The sequence below is a fragment of the Vulpes lagopus genome, chromosome 6 (assembly GCF_018345385.1).
Source record: "Vulpes lagopus strain Blue_001 chromosome 6, ASM1834538v1, whole genome shotgun sequence".
NCBI classification, from domain to species: Eukaryota; Metazoa; Chordata; class Mammalia; order Carnivora; family Canidae; genus Vulpes; species Vulpes lagopus.
Genome location: NC_054829.1, coordinates 92,311,939 through 92,333,011, shown reverse-complemented (window position 1 = coordinate 92,333,011; position 21,073 = coordinate 92,311,939). Strand labels below are relative to the sequence as shown.

The 21,073-nt window shown below is 36.1% G+C and overlaps 1 protein-coding gene across 2 annotated transcripts in view; it reads right to left on the bottom strand.

Annotated features, from left to right (window-relative positions):
* GRID2 (glutamate ionotropic receptor delta type subunit 2) overlaps positions 1 to 21,073 on the bottom strand; it is a 1,439,737-nt gene that overhangs the window by 208,740 nt on the left and 1,209,924 nt on the right. For both annotated transcript variants that reach the window (XM_041760141.1, XM_041760142.1), the window contains one exon: positions 2,521 to 2,716. In XM_041760141.1, the coding sequence (XP_041616075.1) occupies positions 2,521 to 2,716 (196 nt within the window). The remainder of the gene's footprint in view (positions 1 to 2,520; positions 2,717 to 21,073) is intronic.

Below are 21,073 nucleotides of genomic sequence, written 5' to 3'. Positions count from 1 at the left end.
GTGTGTCAGAACATAAGAATGAAGCAAGACCTTGTCTACATGTATCTACTTGACTGGCTACCTCTGAAATTTACAAGAGTCTCTTAGGGTCTCACTATTTCCACTCTGCATCCTCTTAACCAATCCCTATACATCAGCTACAGTGACCTTTTTGAAAGGTGATAACGAATCACAACATTCCCTTAATTTAGTAGCATTTTTTGCCATTCAAATAAAATCCAGATTCCTTTCAAAGGGCAACAAGGTACTTCATGATCTATCCTCTGCCTACTAATCTTATTCCCTTCTCTCATTTGACATGTTCCAGTTCACATTGATTTTTATTTTTTATTTTTTTAAAGATTTTATTTATTTATTCATGAGAGACACACAGGGAGAGAGAGAGAGAGAGAGAGAGAGAGGCAGAGACACAGGTAGAGGGAGAAGCAGGCTCCATGCAGGGAGCCTGAGGTGGGATTTGATCCCAGGTCTCCAGGATCACACCCTGGGCCAAAGGCAGGCGCTTAACTGTTGAGCCACCCAGGGATTCCCTCACATTGATTTTTAAACTAGTTTCTTGAATGTACCTTCAGGCTTTTGCCTAGGCTATGCTTTGTTTGGATGCCCTGTTACCCTCTCTTCTACAGGAACAGTTCCCGATCAGACAGGTCATCACTAATATTTTATCTCCTCAGGGAACCATATTTAATCACTATTCTTTAAATAGACATTTTCTTTAATTTCTATAAGAGCACCAAAGTTTTTTTTTTCTTTCTGTAGCATTTATCATGATTTAAACCATTTTGTTTGATCATGTATTTTAGTTTTCTTTTCTATCTCTCTTACCAGACTCTATATTTCACAGATCCAGTGATTATTCATTTCTCTGTGCTGGAGTTATCTACAGTTTCTAGATCAATGTTTGATACATAATCGGCACTTAGCAAATATTGTATGAAAAAAATGAATAAACAAATTATGGATGAGTGAATATTTTTTAAAATATTTTCTGAGAATCTGTATATCTTCTTGGAGAAAAAAAGTGAATTTTCTCTGGAATGGTATGGTATAGAAAGAGTTTATAAAGTGTGGAGAGCTTTGGCTTATAAAATGGAATAGAAATATAAACTATAAATATATTTATTGTCAAGAAAACAAAATTCTTAAAATCAACTATATGAAGGAAAGTACTCTTCCAAAAACCATTTAAGTACTCTTATTCTGAGGCTTAAATTTATTCAAGTCCTGTGAGTACCTAGTAAAGCCTAAAATGTCTATTCTTCTATCTTCTCCAGACAACATATAGGTCCACTCACTCACCCATTCTCACCCACCCATTCTCCCAGTGGATTTTAGGCTCAATATTTGGGTCCAAGGACACCTAGATTAATATAAAAAAGGGTGAAGGAGTTAGAGGACATTGCTTACATTTCAAGGACATTCACATCCTAATGCATCATTAGGACTTAGAAAGAAGGTTTATATCAGCCTTATCAGTGTTTAAAATAATGATGTCAACTATGCTGACTCTAAGGAACCATAATAATAGCAGCAGCAGATAAAGAACATCATATGAAATGGCATAGAATAATGTTAGAACCTGTGTCAGAATATTTTTTATAGCCATCAAAACATTCTTCAACATAATATTAATAAGTTTGCCCTCTGAACAAGGAACTCAGACATGTGGTCCAAATTATTCTGCTGCTGAAGGTTACAGAGAAAAAGTGTATACCACCTTTGTTGCTGTAATTGACATTCCTTCATTCATCCCACAATTATTTATTGAATGTCAACCATTGTGATTTTCGCTGTGCTAGCCAGTGGGATAATTTTAAACAAAAATCATTCAGTTCTCTCATGCAGATTGATGGGGCTTGAGGAAGAAAGAATTACTTCTGTATATGTGTTTATAAACCACAGCCCAGAATAAAAAACTAGCTTCATGTTTTACACAAAAGACTGCTTTGTAAGCCTTTTTTTTTTTATTGGTAAAATAACTTCTAAATGATAGTTATTTAAAATAAGATAGGAAAAAAAGATTTTCACTTTTAGAATAGAAAGAGACATTTGCAGGACCTTATTTGTTGACAAGATTAACTTTTACCCACCACATAAACATAAGTAAAGATAAGGTTTTCATTTAAAAACAAATGCAGTATAAAAAATACCCCAAGTAATTTGAAAGAATTGGATAACCCTAATGATATTTGGAAGAGGATTTGTAAAAACCTTTTTCCAAATGTTTAGTCTTCATGTGCATAAGTCCCTGACCCATTCTGAACAAAATACTAGCTCATGTTTTCAAGCTTTGTTATTCCACTGGAGACCGATCCATTAGACACAGCACAGAAGGCTTTGAATTCCCTCTCCATAAGCACTCTGCCAACTCAAAATCTTCTTTAAATCAATAGGAGGTATAATTTAATTGCAAACTGTACATCAAAGTTAAAATTTTGAAAAAGAAATAAACCAATCTCAATGTAGCAATTCCAATCTGGGAGGCTAAATAGACTGTGAATGAAGGACAATGACCAGTACCTTTTGAATGCCTGCTTGGGATTCCAGAACGTTATTCTCTGATCCATTGCTTCTGTTGATCATCCGCCACATTTGGGAATACATACTGTCCCTTTCAAAAGGATTCATTCCCTTCATGCGAACATGTTCATATACTGCAGAATCCAGTACTGTGCCGTAAGGGATGTCTGTTTGCTTGGAAAGGTCCTGGAGAGATCTTCATCATTAGAAGAGAAGAAAGATACAAGAAAGTGTACTGAGTATTTTCAACTAAAAAAAAAAAAAGTTATAGGAAGCAGAGAGTAATACCATAAATATGGATGTCAAACTGCTTTTCTTATTTTGTGGCTTCTTAATATTAAAATGTAATATATAAGGAGAATTACTGTTAGGGTGCGTGACACATGAATCATTAGAAGACAAAATCATAACTGAAAGAAAAATGAAAATTTCTAGTAGCAAGGCAATGCTTCTTTTTGTGAACCTTCACTGTGAAAAACACCAAACACAAAATTAAACCTAGCAATCCCATCAAAGCAAAAGCAAATTAAATTGCTAGATAATCACAATCATTTAGTTTTTAAAAATTCCATATGTCATAAGCCTTAAGCCTATGTTCTTTTAGGTGGCAATGCTTAAATATTTTGATAAAATAATTACATTTTGTATAAACATGTTTTGAGGTCAAGTGTATACTTAAAAATTAGTATTTATGATAGTCACTTTAGCTAAGTGGCTACCACATACACACTAGCATCTGATGTACCTTATTCTCATAGCAATGTCTAATTTCTCAGAACTATTTCACCCATTTTATAGATGAGAAAACTCTGGGTGAGAGTATAAAGGATTTGCTTTGTGGCTCAGTCAGCAAGGGATGAGATAAGATTCAAATGTAGATCTGACTGGCTTCAAAGGCTATAGTATTTTTACTATACTAAGATGCCACCTCTTATTTCTATATTTCTTTTGCTATAGTTGCTTTAAGTTTGCGTGTGTGCATGTGAAAGAGAGAAGGAGAGAGAGAGATTTCTATTTGTTTTTTTTTTTTTTTGAGATTTCTATTTGTATTCAAATAGAATAAAAGTCATGCTTCTTGAGAGCTGAATTTATTTTCAGCTTTCTCTTTTACAGAATAATGCTCAGGATTTTCACATCGATCTCTGAGTTATAGATAGTATCTACTTGTTCCAGGTTATTCACCTCTAAATTGGCGGTCAATTTCCTTACATTTAAGTTTCTGAGCCACTCTATACTTTCTAAACTGGAGAACCAATTACTGTTTTACTGAAATTCATTTGAGTTTATGTAGATGCTCAATGCTAATTGCTGAGGTTTAAGAACAAGTGTGTCTTTGGCATACTGTTCACAATTAGATACTGGCATATTCAGACTCCTAACCTCTGAGAATGGCAGCATATGCTTTGAAACACTATACCATATTTTGAACAAGAATACTCACAGCCCTCCACAACCATGGGTCATGAATCTCACGTTATGTATACCTCTGACCTTTTGATCTGTTTCTAGATGGGAGTTTGCTAATGATTTCCTGGGGGCCTTTGCAAACAACACTAACATTGGGCAAGAGTATTGGGAATACTCTTGCAGGTCACCACTTTCCATCATGTGCAAAACTGTATTGCAAACGATAAATTATGGGCTGTGTTTGCTAAGGAGGATTTGTGCCAATTTCTAATGGTAATTTCAGCAAAATTTAATCTACATTTTATTGAGTTTTAGGTTGTTGATGTGTATCATTTACTCTACGAAAACTACCATGATAATCCCTTTTTGTTCTGTACTCCTGCTGCATAAAAGGATGCATTTAAAAATTACTATTTGCAAGGAAAAATTTGCCGGGATATTCTACAACTATTAAATTAATTCTACCATTTATAAAAAGATAAGGTGACAGTATGAAGAATAATTGAGGGCAAAAGCAGGAATAAAAACAAGCTACATGTAGCTAGGGTGCAACCTCATACTAGAGGAATTGAGCATTTGCTCCTGGGACATCCCATAATTATCTTGTTAACAGAATGGCAATAAGAGTTTTGTTTCCAGTGACAATTTACTTCTCATTTACTGCTGTTTCCAGTGGTAGGAATAAAGCTATTCAAAATATTAACATTTTAACATATTTCCCACTGTTTAGTGGAGGATGCTCTAAAGCAGTAACATGGGAAAAAGAAATGAACTATTATCAATGCAGGTTATAATAACAGCCCTCATGTGTTCTATATTATAAATACAAAGGCCTATGCGAGGTAGCTGTATGAAGCTTCTACCTGCTAGAACCAAAAGGTCTTATCGCTGGGGAAGGCCATGTCACAGTTCATCAAAAACCCTCCCAGGAAAGGATTGTTGGCCACTTGCTGTTTAGAAAGTTCAGCAATCAATCTCTCTTATAACTCTCAGAAACCTTCAATTTGGTGGTGGTGATTTCATAATGAAGAGGTAAAATTTTTGTATGCCTATACCTAAATATATAACTTGTTTGTCCAAGTAGTCATATCAGTAGAATACTGTTAAATAAATTAACACTCCCTCTTAGCTTTTCATGAAAAGAAAATTGAAATCAAATGTTAGGATCATTAATATAATCAGGTTTCTGCAGCATAACATCACCTTTAATATCAGCTTTACAACTTGAATATAGTATCATAATACACATAGTTTTGTTAGTGAAACTAATTTGTACACAATAAAAATTTTAAAGGAATTCTTAATATTTTGCCAATGTGAAATTCTTGATGTCAGAGAAGAAAGTATTTTATTTTCAGCATACTTCAAATTCAGAACAGCAGAAGCATTTTGTAACTTAGAACAAAGGCATGTTCCCTCTAACTTCATTTCTGATAAAGTTCAGCTTATAAATTTGCCTTGAGATATGCTTGCAATAAAAACTATAGCTTGTCTGATTCAGCATCATTCCATTATAGTACACAGAGATAGCATCACAGGTGACAAAAATAAAATGATGCAAAATGAAGTGAGCACAAACAGCTTATTTCAGAAAGTGAAGGCTGTTTTAGGAGCCCAGCACAGAAAGGGAGTGCTCATTTTATGCGGTCATTTAGTTATTTTCATGCTAGTAAGATTTTAGAGTAATATCAGCAGAAATGGTATAGCCTATATTATGAACCCCTAAAAGAAATCTAGCAAATTGTTCTACAAGTGGTAATCCTCAAAAGCATTGTATCTGAAATTCAACATCTGAGTATTATTTAGATATGCCAAATTACTGTTTTGTTTTGCCAAATCATTGTTTTAAACGCAAAACAATTCTAAAATAATTAATAGGTACCTAATAAATAAATTAATTTACCATGGCAAATGTCATTTATTTTTTTAAAATTTTAAAAAATATTTTATTTATTTATTCATGAGAGAGAGAGAGAGAGAGAGGCAGAGACACAGGCAGAGGGAGAAGCAGGCTGCACGCAGGGAGCCTGACATGGGACTCCATCCCGGGTCTCCAGGATCAGGCCCTGGCCTGAAGGTGTCGCTAAACTGCTGAGCCACCCGGGCTGCCCATGTCATTTCTTTTTTAACAATTCACAATGCATACCCAGGCCACAGAAGAAATGGAAAACTCTAGAGCATTCTAGAAAAGAGTTAACTCATACTAATAAATTCCATTTCTCCACTTAGTCACACAAAATCCACATTTACCCACATAAAACTCAGCAAATGATCACTCTGCAGATATGTTAGACGTGAATCCTCCTTTCCCAATCCCATATCCCCACTCATGCACATAGGGTAAAAAAAAAAAAAAAAAAGAGGGTTTATAGCTGTGTAAGTGGTGAATAAAAAAAGAAAGCAAATAGTTTGCCATTCTAATAAGCCTTGTTTTCCCAGCATGTTTTCAGATTTATACTTTTATTCCTTCTGGTGCCCTATACTACTAGCAACCATGAATACTAAAGAATACTGAGATCTGATAGGTAAGTGGTATTTAGTTATTTGCATGAACATTACATATACTTAGAAACTGTAATTTAGGGCACTTCTGTCAAGTCAATTTTAGGAATGTGGGTGGATCTAGGCTGATTGCCAACTCTTTCCATGAGAAAAATAAACACTTAAAACTGTTCAAGCATAGAAAATTAATTTCAACACATGTGATACTCTGATATTAGATATTTGTGACAGCTTTGACATTGGGTAAGTTAGATTTTAAAGTCAAGCAGATTTGTGGGCCATGTGATGTTAACCTCTGTTTACCTGAATTTTCTAATATATAAATGGAAAGAATAAGAGTGTCTAAGGGTGAGGACAAGCGGACCTGTTGCATCAGCATTCAATCAACTTATACATTGCTTTATTTTTGTTTTAATTTTTTAAAAAGAGTTATTTATTTATTTTAGTGAGCGTGAGAAAGAGAGTAGGAGAGAGAGAGCATGAACACGAGGGGCAGAGGAAGGGCAGAGGGAGTGAATCCTCAAGTAGACTCTCCACTTACCACAGAGCCTGACTAGGGGCTTGAATTTACAATCCTGAAATCATGACTTGACCTGAGACCAAGAGTCAGATGCTCAACTGACTGTGCCACCCAGGTGCCCCTCTATTGTTTTATATGGAGATTATTATTATAATGATTCATCTCCTAATGCCCTATTTAAGGAAATACAAGATTTTATAAACCTATGACTGTGAATGGTCATAACTTTGAATGTGTTACTACTTTACATTTCTCAAATTGTTAACTAGTTGAAAATCTAATGCCTATTCCCTTTGCAGTGAATTTTCACTCATATTTTTACCTATTTTTCTTTAAGAAGAGAAGAGATCTTACCTATATAAACTTTAAAATAACACTCATGGGGATCCTTGGGTGGCTCAGCAGTTTAGTGCCTGCCTTCAGCCCAGGTCCTGGAGTCCCGTGATCGAGTCCCACATCGGGCTCCCTGAATGGAGCCTGCTTCTCCCTCTGCCTGTGTCTCTGTCTCTGTCTCTCTCTCTCTGTCTCTCATGAATAAATAAATAATATCTTAATAAAATAAAATAACACTCATAAATCTCTTTATCTCTTTTCCATTTTCATTTTCTTTCTTCTTTTTAAGCATCTCAGCTTGATTTTGTGGAATGCTTTCCAACAGATGGTTGCCAGCTCTAGCTCTAGGTAATTGTAAGTCTAATTCCATTCTTAATGGAATGGAACAAGTCAACTTAAGTTATCACATCAGAAGGTATTTTTCTTCAGGGGGAGAAAAATGGAATGTGGTTGATAGGATAGGTTCTAGATGCTTTAGGCAAAGGGGCTGACAGTGGAAGAGAGATAAACAAGCAAGGATGTATTAAAAATGTCTTCCAACTCAGTTCAGGTTTTTTTTCTCCCACAGTTTCTTCTTCTGGATGCTGATTTCAACATCTACCAAAGGAGAAGATATCGTTGAGCTCTAGAAGGCCATCAGTAACCACATTCAAAGCCTGCCTGGTGCCCATTGTTGTTCATTGGTTTTATTAGCTGAGAGCCTGGTGAGCTCAGAGGCAGGTTTTTCAGGAAAAAAAAAAAAAAAAAAGTGTTCCAGAATTTAAAACTTAAAAGACCAACTAATATGTCAAATAATGTTCCACTAGACTGAGATGGAGTGTTCATTAATACCTAAGAAGAAGAGATAAATGTGGAAAAGTGTACTAAGGTGGTCAGGTAAGGTAAGCCTGCCTCTGAGAGGTACAGCCAACAGCCAGCACTGGGCAAACTCTTAGTTTCAACGAATCTGGGTTTTAAGATGCAAAGATTTAACTCTCAATCCTTAGATAAGTTATTTAATTTCCTATAAATTGCAACCCACTTCCCTATTAAATAGGGAAAATAATAATTTTATAATAAGGCATGTGGAGGTTTGACATAGATATTGATACAAGACACTTACCTTAGTACTGAACACTCTAGAAGTGCTCCATGACTGGTAGTTGCAATTATGAATCTTATTATTATTTTTATTATTACTATTAGGCTCTGTTATAAATTGCTATCTCCTTATTTTTCCCACCAATTAAATTCATTTCAGATTCCTCACTCATAGCCTTTTTCTCCAAAGTCCCTACCCCATCTAATCTCTCATCAACTTTTGTACATTTGACTTCCTGAATCTTACAAATCTGTCACTACCTTTGTCCTCTCATTGCTAATTCTCTCATCCTTTCTATGAGAGGATTCTTTATTTTTTAAAAGAGTTTATTTATTCATTTTAGACATAGAGAGTGCAAGCAGGAGGAGGGGCAGAGAAGGAGGGAGAGAGAGTCCCAAGCAGATTCCATGTTCAGCCTGGTGCCTGATTCGGGGCTCCATCTCAGGACCTTGAAATCACGACCTGATTGGAAATCCAGAGTTGACGCTTAACTGACTGAGCCATCTGGCGCCCTTAGAGAATTATTTCTAAGCCTTCTCCCTATCTCTAACCTACCTCTAATCCATCCTCTGCACTATAGCTAAAGTGTTCTTTCTGATATATGTCTGAGCCTATTCCTGTCTTATTTAAATACTTCCTATATACCCCATTGCCTTTAGAAAAAAATCACCAACTCCATAGCATTTGAGATCCTTAAAAAAATTGGCCTAAATTTTTTTCCATTCTCAAAGATAAACTTTTGCCGCATTCATACATCCATTTTAGGGCAAACAGGCCATTTCATCATTCCTTCTTTGGTAGGTATTTGCTCTGCACAAGATGTCTCCTTGTCTACTGGTGAATTCTTTGCCTTCAAGATCAAGATCAAACTCAGCTGCCTCTTTAGTCTCTTCTAATACTTAGAATATGTTCACATTGTAGCATTGTGTTATGAAATTTTACTTCTTTCTTTAACTCATTTAGAATACATGTTGCCGATTCCCATAATTTTTATTTATTTATTTATTCATTCATTCATTCATTCATTCATTCATTCATTCATGAGAGACACACAGAGAGAAGCAGAGACATAGGCAGAGGGAGAAGCAGGCTCCCCGTGGAGGCGCCCGATGTGAGACTTGATTCTGGGACCCCGGGATCATGCCCTGAACTGAAGGCAGACATTTAACCACTGACCTACCCAGGTGTCCACCATAATTTTTCTTTAAATTCATCTTTGAAACTCAGAATATAGTCCAGCATTTGGAGAACAGCAATGAGGCTCATGTATCTTGATTACTCTTTTTTTTACTAGAAATATGCTTTCATCTTGAAAAGCCAGCACTTCCATTAAACTGGCATTATATAAAAATGTGATTTTTATTGTATATTACCAGTCATTCTGTGGGTGACTAATCATGGCAGCAATATATTGTAGTTTAAAAAAAACCACAACAACTAATTTTAAGGGAGCTTTGGAAATTTCCCCTGCAACGAAATCAGCTGCAAAAGCTTTAATAGACCACCAGTGAATTGCTTAACAAGACATTTTGCCATGGATGTAAAATAAATAAATTCAGAGGCAATGCAAATGAAAAGAAAACCCAAATGAATATAATTGAAGTAAAGTATTTGGAAAAGCTAAAGTTATACTCCATAATTCTGGTACACATAGGACATGGTACAAAGTGGAATGTCTGTTCCTGAAAGGAATACTTATCTGAGCAATGTGGAAACAGAGAAAATAAGTAGTGTTTCATTTGATGAGTGATTTCTGACTCAAATTTCAGAATCAAGTTGAAATATAATAGAATTCATGATTTTAGTAGCTAAGGAAAAGATAAAGCACTAGAACAAGGAGAGAATAGTCACCCTTGGTAATATGGAGTGTTAACACCAAAAACAAAATTTATTTTTTTCTCTCAAGGGTTGAGTTTCTACATAAAGGAGGATTTGTATGCTCTACTTATAAGGGAATGGAATAAGCACTACAGAAAGGCTTCCCATCTTCCTATTTGAAGCATAGCCAATGGCCACTTGTCCTTTGAGAAACCACATTCTGCATTTTAGTAGCTCCTTCTCCTTATTGAAGTCTTCCAAACCCTCTTAGACACAGGTTTAGGCAGAAAGTCTGATGAAATATAAGGGTATCAAGGGTAAATGATGGGGCAAGCAAGACTCTAACGTTTCTTCATGTCAGAGGAAAATTTGGATTGTAGATGGCTCTATCCCTCCTGAAGACTCCGTGAGAGCTATTTTAAGTAGTACATGAGGGTTGTCACTACTTACTGAAAACAGGCTCAGGGAAGAACTTAATGTTCTTTAGCCCAATAATGTTAACTTCCTTATTTTAAAAAGATAAGATCAAAGTCATGTTAGTGGAAGAAATGTGATTTTCTCATATAAGATTAGATTGTGCAGCCTAAAAGTATAAATTCTGGGGCAGGGTCAATCAGAAAGAACTCAGCCACAGCAATCTCTGGTGGAGCAGTAACATGATTTTGTCTTCCTTCTCAAAGTGCCAGAGTTTTTTCTTTCTCAAGACAGCAGAAGCCTACATTCTGAGGCCAACAAATCTGAAGGATACCATGGAAGACAGAGGGATAGGATTTTCTACTTGTGGATATGAGGAGAGTTTCCCAAGGGAGGCCCCCTGGATGGAGAGGATGCTTCAGTATGTCCTCTATACTTCATCTGCCCTCAAACCTGCCCTTCTGGGCCTCAGCTGAGTAAATTAGGTCAAAGTCAGCTTCAGGTCTTTTGCTGTGAACTTCTTTAGAATATTTATTTGGTCTTTTAAGAACTACTTATCTATTTATTTACTTAAGTGTTGAGTTGTGTAAGCTTTTTAAATATATTTTGGGTATTACCCTTCAGTAGTTTGCCTTTTTGTTTTGTTGACGGTTTCCTCTGCTGTGAGAAAGGCTTTTTCTTCTGGTATAGTCCCAACAGTTTAATTTTGCAGTTGTTTTCCTTGCCCAAGGAGACATCTAGAAAAATGTTTCTAAGACTGATGTTTCAAGTGTGCTTGATCTAGAAAAAGTCTGTGGTAGGACTCATGAAGAGGAATGCTGTCCCTGCATGGTGAATTACTAGGCATCAAGATGACTTTTGAGCCTTTCCGGAGAGATTTAGAAATATGCCCTGCACCTTCTCCTTCACAGAATAGTCAAGGGCATCCCCATCAGCCATGCACTATGGATATGATAGTCACAGGTAATATTAGAAATTCATATAAAATAGATGCAGTTGATAAAGATGGCTATCATGAACTACTTAAGGGAACATCTTCCTGCACGTGCATTGCCATGTACATTTAAAAGTTGTTTTGGTTTGTGAATATGATAGGTCATTTTGGAGACCACAAAGGGGGATGGAAATATTCTGTCTCTTTTTATTGCTGTTAGGCATAATTAATACAAATTATTGTTAAATTCTCTTCAAAATGACAATGCTAAACAAATGAGAGAAAATAGTTATATGGAAAATATGGTTGGCTTCTCTGACCTGTTGACCCACCTTAAAAGCTAGGAACTGATTTTGTAACCTCATGAATCCTGAATCCTGAAAGGTAAAAGACACTATATTTTTCTCCCTGCCGAATTGTTATTTACGACCTTGCTCTGTATGTTAGTTTATTAATTAATCTTTCATGATATATATAGATATTGATGTATATACCAATTAAGCAAAACTGCATTACAAAAGATCCCAGTACTCTGTGAATTCAATTACCCTCCAATTGTCTGTGTAAGGTAGAAAGTATGTGCAGTTTCTTCCTGAGATATCATGAAAGAATTCAATATTTATTTACTGCAGGACACTATGAACAAATCTGGAACTATCCTAAATTTGTACGGATAACATTTCATTATGTCACCATTGACTGTCAACTGATTGTAAAATTTATGTTAGGATGATATCCTCAAATAATCCAGGAGACTTCAATAGAAGAGTAGATTTTTATGTTCTTACGTCATTGAAAATATAGGAAAGACCTGACTAATTCCCATGAATTTCCCTGAGGATCAACAAATTTCTAAATGGTGTTAAGTAAGAACCCTAATAAAACCATAACATCAGAGTGTTTGGAAGAGTTCCTGAAGGTATCACATAATTCAATGATATATCTTAAGGAATAAAAGCCAGCTCCCAAAATGGACTTTTTTCTTCTTCCCTAGGCACTTTACTGACTTAGAAAACTTAATGCCAGGAAGTTCTTACTCATGCCTAACCTAACACTCACCTTTTTCACATAAGCCTCTCATTTTCTTCTCTGTGAAAATGGACAATAGCTACCCATCATCTCCAGTACAATATTTCTTTATATAATAAAACACTTCTTTCTTGTTTTTCATCCTTTAGCCTCTTCTTTTCTGAGTTAAACACTAAATTCCTATAGTTCTCACCCACAAGATCTATTACTCACTTTTTTACATTGCTATTAGCTAAGGCACTTTTTCCTTTTCTTTGTAATTTTTGCATAATTTATGGACTTTATAAATAGGTCACAATAGTATTTAAGAAGCCCTAGCAACTTTTACACTGCTAGGTCACTTTGGTCATTTTCTTTATAAACACCAACATTACATTTCAAATTTGTAATTGACAGATGATTCATTCTGAAACTGTTTTCTTTTTTTTTTTTTAACAGAGAACTCTCCTGATTTTTTTTTTTTAAGATTTTATTTATTTATTCATGAGAGACACACAGAGAGAGAGGCAGAGACACAGGCAGAGGGAGAAGCAGGCTCCATGCAGGGAGCCTGATGTGGGACTTGATCCTGGGTCTCCAGGATCATGCCCTGGACTGAAGGCAGCAGTTAAACCGCTGAGCCACCGGGGCTGCCCTGAAACTGTTTTCACCTCCAGTTTTAAATTATCATAGATACACACACATACACACACACAGTTTGTTTTTTCTATCTCTGAGTGAATTATTACATATTTGTCCCTATTAAAAGCTTCGTCTCACTTATAATTACCCTGTTTAATTTGTCAAGGTCCTTATGAATTCTTACAGTGTGGTTCTAGTCAATAATCACCCCTACTCAATATAAAGTAATCTGCATGTTTAATAAGCTCACTCCCTATTCTATACTTCAAATTAACACTGAAAATGCTCATTAGAATCAGGGCCAGTGCTGACTTATGAGAAAAACTCTATTCAATATACTCTCGAAGGCTGACACTGAACCATTGATCATAACCTCACATACAGCCAGCTAACAAGCTGTGATACAATAACACCTAATGCTTCTACACACACACAAAAATGACCCAAATAAAATACGAGGTATATTCACATGAGGAATCAATAGTAATTTGTAATTTTTTTCCCTCTAAGTTCTTTTAAGGAGTTCAAAAACTTTAATCACATTATAAAATTATTTGCGGTGGAAGGAAATAACTGAAGAGAAAGACGTGACTAAGAATAACAGTAGGACAAATTTAACAGCCTATTTGAAGACCCAGTAGAACATACTGTCAAAGTAAGGTGGAAGGTCATTGTTTCAGTGAAGATTCTAATGAATCTATCTTAAAACAAAGATCCTGGCTCTTCATAACAGAGCAGGATACCAAGTTTCTACTGATAACTTAAAATTTCCCCAATACGAAATAAATTCCCCTTCTTTCCAGTGTTATAGGTTTGTGGATCTCTCCAAAAAAAGTTTTTAAGTTTTTGGTTGTTTTTTTCTTAATCATGCAGAGAAATAATGCTGTATTCCTAATTAAGTATATTTCTTTTTTGAGAAATTTCAACCAAAACTATGCATAAAATGCATGTCCTGATGTTCACAGTCAGGTCTCATTAAGAGCCATTCAGATTATAAATGCCCAAAATGTTTTGGAAAGGTACCCTCCCTATGGAGTCCCTTCCCAATTCAGTAGCAGATCTTGAGAATTTGCAGCATTGCTCTGAGAAAATGGCAATCTTCATCTGCAAAAGCTGCCCAGCAAGCCACCTGCAGATCTGTTCTTTACCCTCCCCATGACTTGACATGACCTGGGGCATCTGGCGATTCTAAACTTTGTCCTTAGGTTAAAAGATCAGGGTGTGAGAAACAGGGGCTATAGCGGGTATGTGTGTGGTGACAGTGTGTGTAGGAGTGGAGGAGAAAGTCATTAAAAATAAATGGACTATCTGATAGGAGCTTGCAGAGCAACTAAGAGAATCAGAGAACTAATGGGGTCAAAGAGACACTTGGCAGAGGGTGGAGGTCAGCCCATCAGGATTGCTGGTGTGATGGAGAGGACAGGGAAAGACAGATGAGGCAAGAGAAACAGGAAGAAAGAAAGAAAGAAAAGAAAGAAAGAAGAAAAGAAAGAAAGAAAGAAAGAAAGAAAGAAAGAAAGAAGAAAGAAAGAAAGAAAGAAAGAAAGAAAGAAAGAAAGAAAGAAAGAAAAAGTGATTTGGCAAACCGAGAGTTTCCTTTCAGTTCTGCCTTATAATCTAGGATTTCTTTTATAAAAATAACATGTGAATATATTTTTATCTCTTATCTCAGACTTTGTTTAAATAAGATACTGCATTTATGTAGTTGATAGAGAGTTGCACCATTGAAGGGACATTGAAAATAACTTAATCCAACCTGTGGAACAAATATTTGTGCGGTGAGAGGAGGAATGGATCACATATTTAAAGACAGAAAGCTAAAGTCCAAAGTGGTTTAAAAGCTTGCCTTATTGTTTATTAGCAAGAACGAGGCTTGGACACTTGAACTAGGTCTCTGATCTCCTTCGGCAGTGTTCTGCCCAACAGCCCTGCCTGCCGATTCCACTGTCACTATTTCTATCACATACTCTTCCTACATTAATTTCACAAAAACATGCCCCATACTCAAACTAGTTAGTTAAGCTATTCTGAAATGACTCAACCAAGTACTCCTTAGTGTAGGGTTTTATCATACCCACCTACTTGCGGTAGAGAGAATTTATTTATTCAGCTGATTTCAGGAAAGGAAGGAAAACAACAGAAAATAGGAGACAGGAATTTTTATTCGCAAGTTCTTAATAGGTTTCTGCGTTTAGATGACAAAGGCTGGGGACAACGAAAGAGAGGAGAACTTGACTTGTTTAGAATAATTGCTTGTCCAGAAGATCATGTTAGGGGTTGTGGGCACTTATTAGTTTGGCAAAGTTTTCATCTTGGTGAGCTCATTGTAAATAAGAGTCTACAGCAATGATAATATAGCCCTGTTCCTGGGAGTCACAAATAAAGTGGGAGACAACTTTTAATTAAATGTTCACTGAAGGGTGGCTTTGAAAAAACTCTGAGAGTTTTATTTTTTTCAAAAAGAGAGAAAATCATGGTCTATAACATCTAGATGGCTATATGTTTATCAAACATACATCACTGTGGTACTTAAGTGCTTTGACAAGTAAGCCATTTCAACACCGAACAATATAGAGTAAGGAGATGAATGTCTTCCTCCGTCTGTAGGGCCTGTCTGAAGCTAAGCCTATACAATTCCGTACTAAACTGAAACATAAAAGTGGTATGAATCAGGCCCAGCTCACTTCAGTGACCTTGACTTTGGCTGTTCCTAATAAAGTGTGCAATTCCCTGCTGAGAGCTCTGAAGTAGCCTCCCACTGGAAGCCTGGAGTGGGTGAGACACTGAGAAAACCTTGAGAGCATACCACTTGGGGCTTCTTCTCTCATCCTGGAATAATGACACGTAAAAATGGCTTTCATATTGCTTCCTGATTTGTCATGAGGTATATAGACAAGTCACAAGGTTCCACAGTCTCAGGCCAGATTCTAAGAAATCCCTTTCTGGTTCACTACATCATGAATATTTTACCTGTGACCAACTATGTAGTCACTAAGCTACTCCGTAAGAGGCGCTGCGCTGATACAAAGGCAATAAAGGCACAATCGAGAGCATACATTTCAGCTGAAAAGGTAAAACAAGTAGAATACTACCTCAACAAAAGTACATGTAATTTAGGGTTTAAGCCAGGTAGATAGATGCCAGGTGGTTAAAACAAAAAGAGACACTGAATCTCGTTATGAACACTACGGAGAAGGCTGCACAGAGGAAGTAGCATATGAGCTCTGTGATGAGAGGGCCAATTAAAGATGACTTAAAAGAGAAAACTTGCCTGACAAACAGATGTCCTGACCCAAGTTAAGTGCATTCACTATCCATGGCAGCTTGATGTAGTGATAGTTAATCAAGCAAAGGTGAGACAACAGTGAATCATTCAGCCAAATCCTTACTTATGCTTACATTCGAATAAGGCTTTTTTTTTTTTAATATATTTTTTTAATTTTTTTTATTTCTTTATGATAGTCACAGAGAGATAGAGAGAGGCAGAGACACAGGCAGAGGGAGAAGCAGGCTCCATGCACTGGGAGCCCGACGTGGGATTCGATTCCGGGTCTCCAGGATCGCGCCCTGGGCCAAAGGCAGGCGCCAAACCGCTGCGCCACCCAGGGATCCCCGAATAAGGCTTTTTTGACAGTCAGTTCTTTTTTTTTTTTCTTCTTCTTCTTTTTTAAAATCTTTAGGGGTTTGGAGGATTAAATGGTGTGATAAGAAGACAACCCCCAGGAAGATGGACTGTGAGGTAGGGCAGTGGCAGCTGTGCTGGAAGCAACAGCAGCAATAGCAAGGAACTTTGAGGTCTAGGTGAACCAGGTAGAAGGAATAATTTAGTGCATGGAATTGTGAACAAAATAGTAAAAATGATAGTGATTAGCACCACTGAAAAGGGTGGAGGGATGAAAACAGTCCAGGAATCCATATGACTTCCTAGAGAACAAGGAGAAAAAGGGAAGCAAGTATAGCATGTATCCAAGAACTGTGCTGTTATTTGTATCTCTTTGTTTCCCATTTATTCTTTATATTAAACCTATGAAGTTGAACCCATTATCTTTTTACCTTTAGGGAAAATAAGGCTTAAAATAATTATGGAAAATGACAAGATCATTCAGCTAATAAGTGGCAAAGGATTTGCATGCAGATTTATTTAAATTCATGGTCTCCTGTTTCTGTTTCTAGGATACCACGTAACTTAGAAATAGCTGAAATTAACTTAGCTAAATATAATTCGGCCACTGATTCTTTTCTGCAGAACTCTTTTATTTTTCAGAAAACTTACAATGACCCTTATGGTTTTCATTCACTTATTTATTCACTTGTTTATTTATTTCATTTGATAAAGGCTTAGTGTATTTGCTAATTGCACATGATATGGTCCACTGATTAAGACAAGGTTTCTAGTGCCAGACTGCCTAGGTTTACCATCCTCACTTTTGATTTATCATCTCCAAAATGGAGATGAAAATAATATATATCTCGTGGGGCTATCATGAGGATTAAATGAGAAAAATCTAAGCAAAACATTTAGGGAAGTGTCTGTCATAGAACACACACTCAGTCATGTAAGCTGCTGCTGTTGTTATTAATACTATGCATCAGGCTTTCTGGGACACATTAAGGGCACAAATATGAATATGGTATAGCCCTTGCCTTTGAAGAATTTATACCCTCAAAGAGAAGACACATGTGTAATGGCTAATTGTGACTGTGCAAATGGATGATGCCAGAAGACAACAGAGTTCTGGTTCCTTTCAGGGGAAGGGAACAGCATGTAAACTCCACAGAAGTGTGAAATGTCCTCCAAGAGTAGCTTAACTGGAACATGAACAAGTGTGAGAATGGATTACAGTTGGTGCCAGTAGAGAAATGAGGCTGGGTCAGCTTTTGAAGGGTTCAATATGCGTGGCTGTGGAATTGCACTTTATTTTGATTGGATATAGTAATAATAGAGGTTTTCAGATCAGTTTTAAGGATGGAGGAAGGTAACCATCTGGACTCCACAGTCTGGATCATAAGCTTGAGTGAGAAGAGAATGGAAAAGAGGGAAGCAACAGTTAAGTAAGAGAAAACAGAGTAAGTAGAGAAATAGTATGCAGGGAGACTTGGGATCCTACTCCTGGGCATTTATGCCAGAAAAATAAAAACATATCTATAAAAAAAACCAGAAATGCACATAAATGCCCTTAGCAACTTTATTTACAATAGCCAAAAACTTAGAATAAAAAAATTCCATGCAATAGGTAAATTGTTAAGCAAACTAGTACATTCATATCATACCCGGCCATAAAAAGCAATGAACTGTTGATGTGTGCAACAACTTGGATAGATCTCAAGGGCATTTTGCTGAGAGGGGGGAAAAGGTGTTATTTCAAAAGGACACATACTGTATGATTCAACTTATATATCACTCTTGAAAGGATAAATACCGTAGGGAACATATTAGTTATTCTTAGGGGTTGGGGCTGGTGGGGAAGAAGGAGTGTAGAATGAGGGAGATTTTTGTAATGGTAGGATAGTTCTATAGCTGTTGCAGTGGTGGTTATACATTCTGTACATGTAATAAAATGGCATAGAAGTATATGCATATATTGCATCCATGTCAATGTCCTTGTTTTGATATTACAATATAATTACTTAAGATGTAACCATGGAGGAAACTAGGTGAAGGGTACCTGGGACCTCACTCTACTATATCTTCACAACTTCCTGTGTATATATAATTACTTCAAAATACACTGTTAAAAAAAGCTTGTTTAAATATTAATAGAACATATTGCAACACGACAAGCTATGGATTATTAACACTTTGTCCTTCAAAATTTACGGTATTTTCCTATTTTCTCAGTATAGTCCTGTATTACTTTGAAAATGCATTAGAATTTATTAAAAACAATTATGACTTATTTTTTGATGACTTAAAGCCAAAAATAATTAACAAGATAAAATCCATGAATAGCAGACACTGAGATGCAACTTTTCTGCAAAATTGCATCTGAAAAGTCATCCAACCAGAGTGATTTCTAGAATTTTCTCACACTAGTAACTCTCTCCTTCTCTACCTGTTTTAGTGATAAGGTAGTCAACCACATTCTCTCTTTAAAAATCTTCAAAAATAAACTAAGTCAATATTCCAGCATCTGCTATAAATGTAAATGTTAGCCTAGAGATAAAAACTTTCTCAAGCCACATTTCTCTTAAATTCCCTTAAACCTTTGGTATTTTCAAATTAAAATAGCCCTGAAACAAGAAGATACATGATTCAATTTATATTAAATAGAAACCTACTAGCTTTCATACACTTCTGTATCTTTTCTTTCCTACCCAAGCTCCTCTCCACAGATAAAGCTGTCTTTCTTCAATGACGTCACTCTCCATTATCTCCAGGAAAAATTCCAAATTCTTCAACAAGTTTTATCATGCCTTTCAGGATCTGGTTCCACTTTCCTTTTCTATTTTATTTCCTGCCACTCTCAGATCACTCATCTCAATCCAGGAAGGAAATTAACAGATTTTGATCATCTGCCCTTTGCTAGACAGTCTCCTAAGAATTTCATACCTCTCTTGCTTTTGCAAATATTCCCCAGTAAGCCACTGCTTCAGGCTTTTGAAATTCATTGTTCAAGATCAAACTCTCGATGATACCTCTGTGATGCCTGATAGTATCTTCCCTTTCACCTCCCCTTGTTCTCCAAGTTATTGAATTAAATCACTCCTTCCCTGTGTTCACACAGCATTTCACAAATCTATTACAATTCCAATGTCTTTAAATTCTACATTGCTATGTCTCTAACTTGTGGCTCAGGAATAATATCTAAATATCCTTTTGGACTCAATTACCTAGTATGATGTTTAAATATATACATTCAGTTGAATTAAATGAATGAAGTAATATATTTATTTAGTTTTTATGTTAGAAGTGCCTCCATTTCCAAGATTGTAATGATCTCTTTGAATAGTAACTTGCTGAATATAATTACATAGTTCTGTGAGAGCAAAGGAAAGAAAGAAATAATTTCATTAGAGAGCACCTGCCAGTTCTACCATTCTCTCTTATACCCAGACCTGGTGACAGACTTAGATTTCTAAGCCCAGGGCTAGCTCATACTCTTTTGTGTGGCATGAGAAAAACAACTGCTCAATATTTTTTTCTCTTCCAAATATGAGCAAATGTGGATACAAAAGTCCTGTTATTGGTATGCTAAGGGAAACGGAGTCTCCTCCACGATAGCATAGAATATGGATCTCCTTTTGCATATGAAATATATCCCAAATTAGTTTATTCAATGACTACAGTCAGTCAATATTTGTTTAGTCCAACCTCAAACATTATAGTGAATGAATGCTTTAAACATAAACCTATGATGGGATTTTAGGATGCCTTTGAATAGACCCAAGCTTACTTATAGCCTCAGGAAATCAGACTTTAAGTTTTACCACCAAAGACAATCTGATTCTAAAGTTATTAATGACTACAACTGTGATTTCCTTTGTAGCTTTTTTCCCCACTTTATATGTGAGAGAAGTAGGTTTTTGAAAATCACATCACAACAAAGACTAATGGAACTAATAATGTTCATGATGTTATTACCCAGTACTGGTTCTGAAATTACCTTCAAAATTTCACATGCTCCATTTTACCAGTGCCCATCTTAGCTGGGTTACCAGTGGGGGAAAAAAAAAGGTTCATTCCATTTGCTAGGTATCTAAAAGCAACCAGCTACATTGGTACCATTCAATAACAATGACCCAGTCCAAACGTCATTAGAGTCTCATAGAAATTGCATATTTTTTCCTTTAGAAAAATTCAACTGTATATCTCAATATTACCCATCCCAAATATGTCATTATCTATCATATTCCATCATATCAAGCAGCAGGACATAATTATCACTGAAGGGGT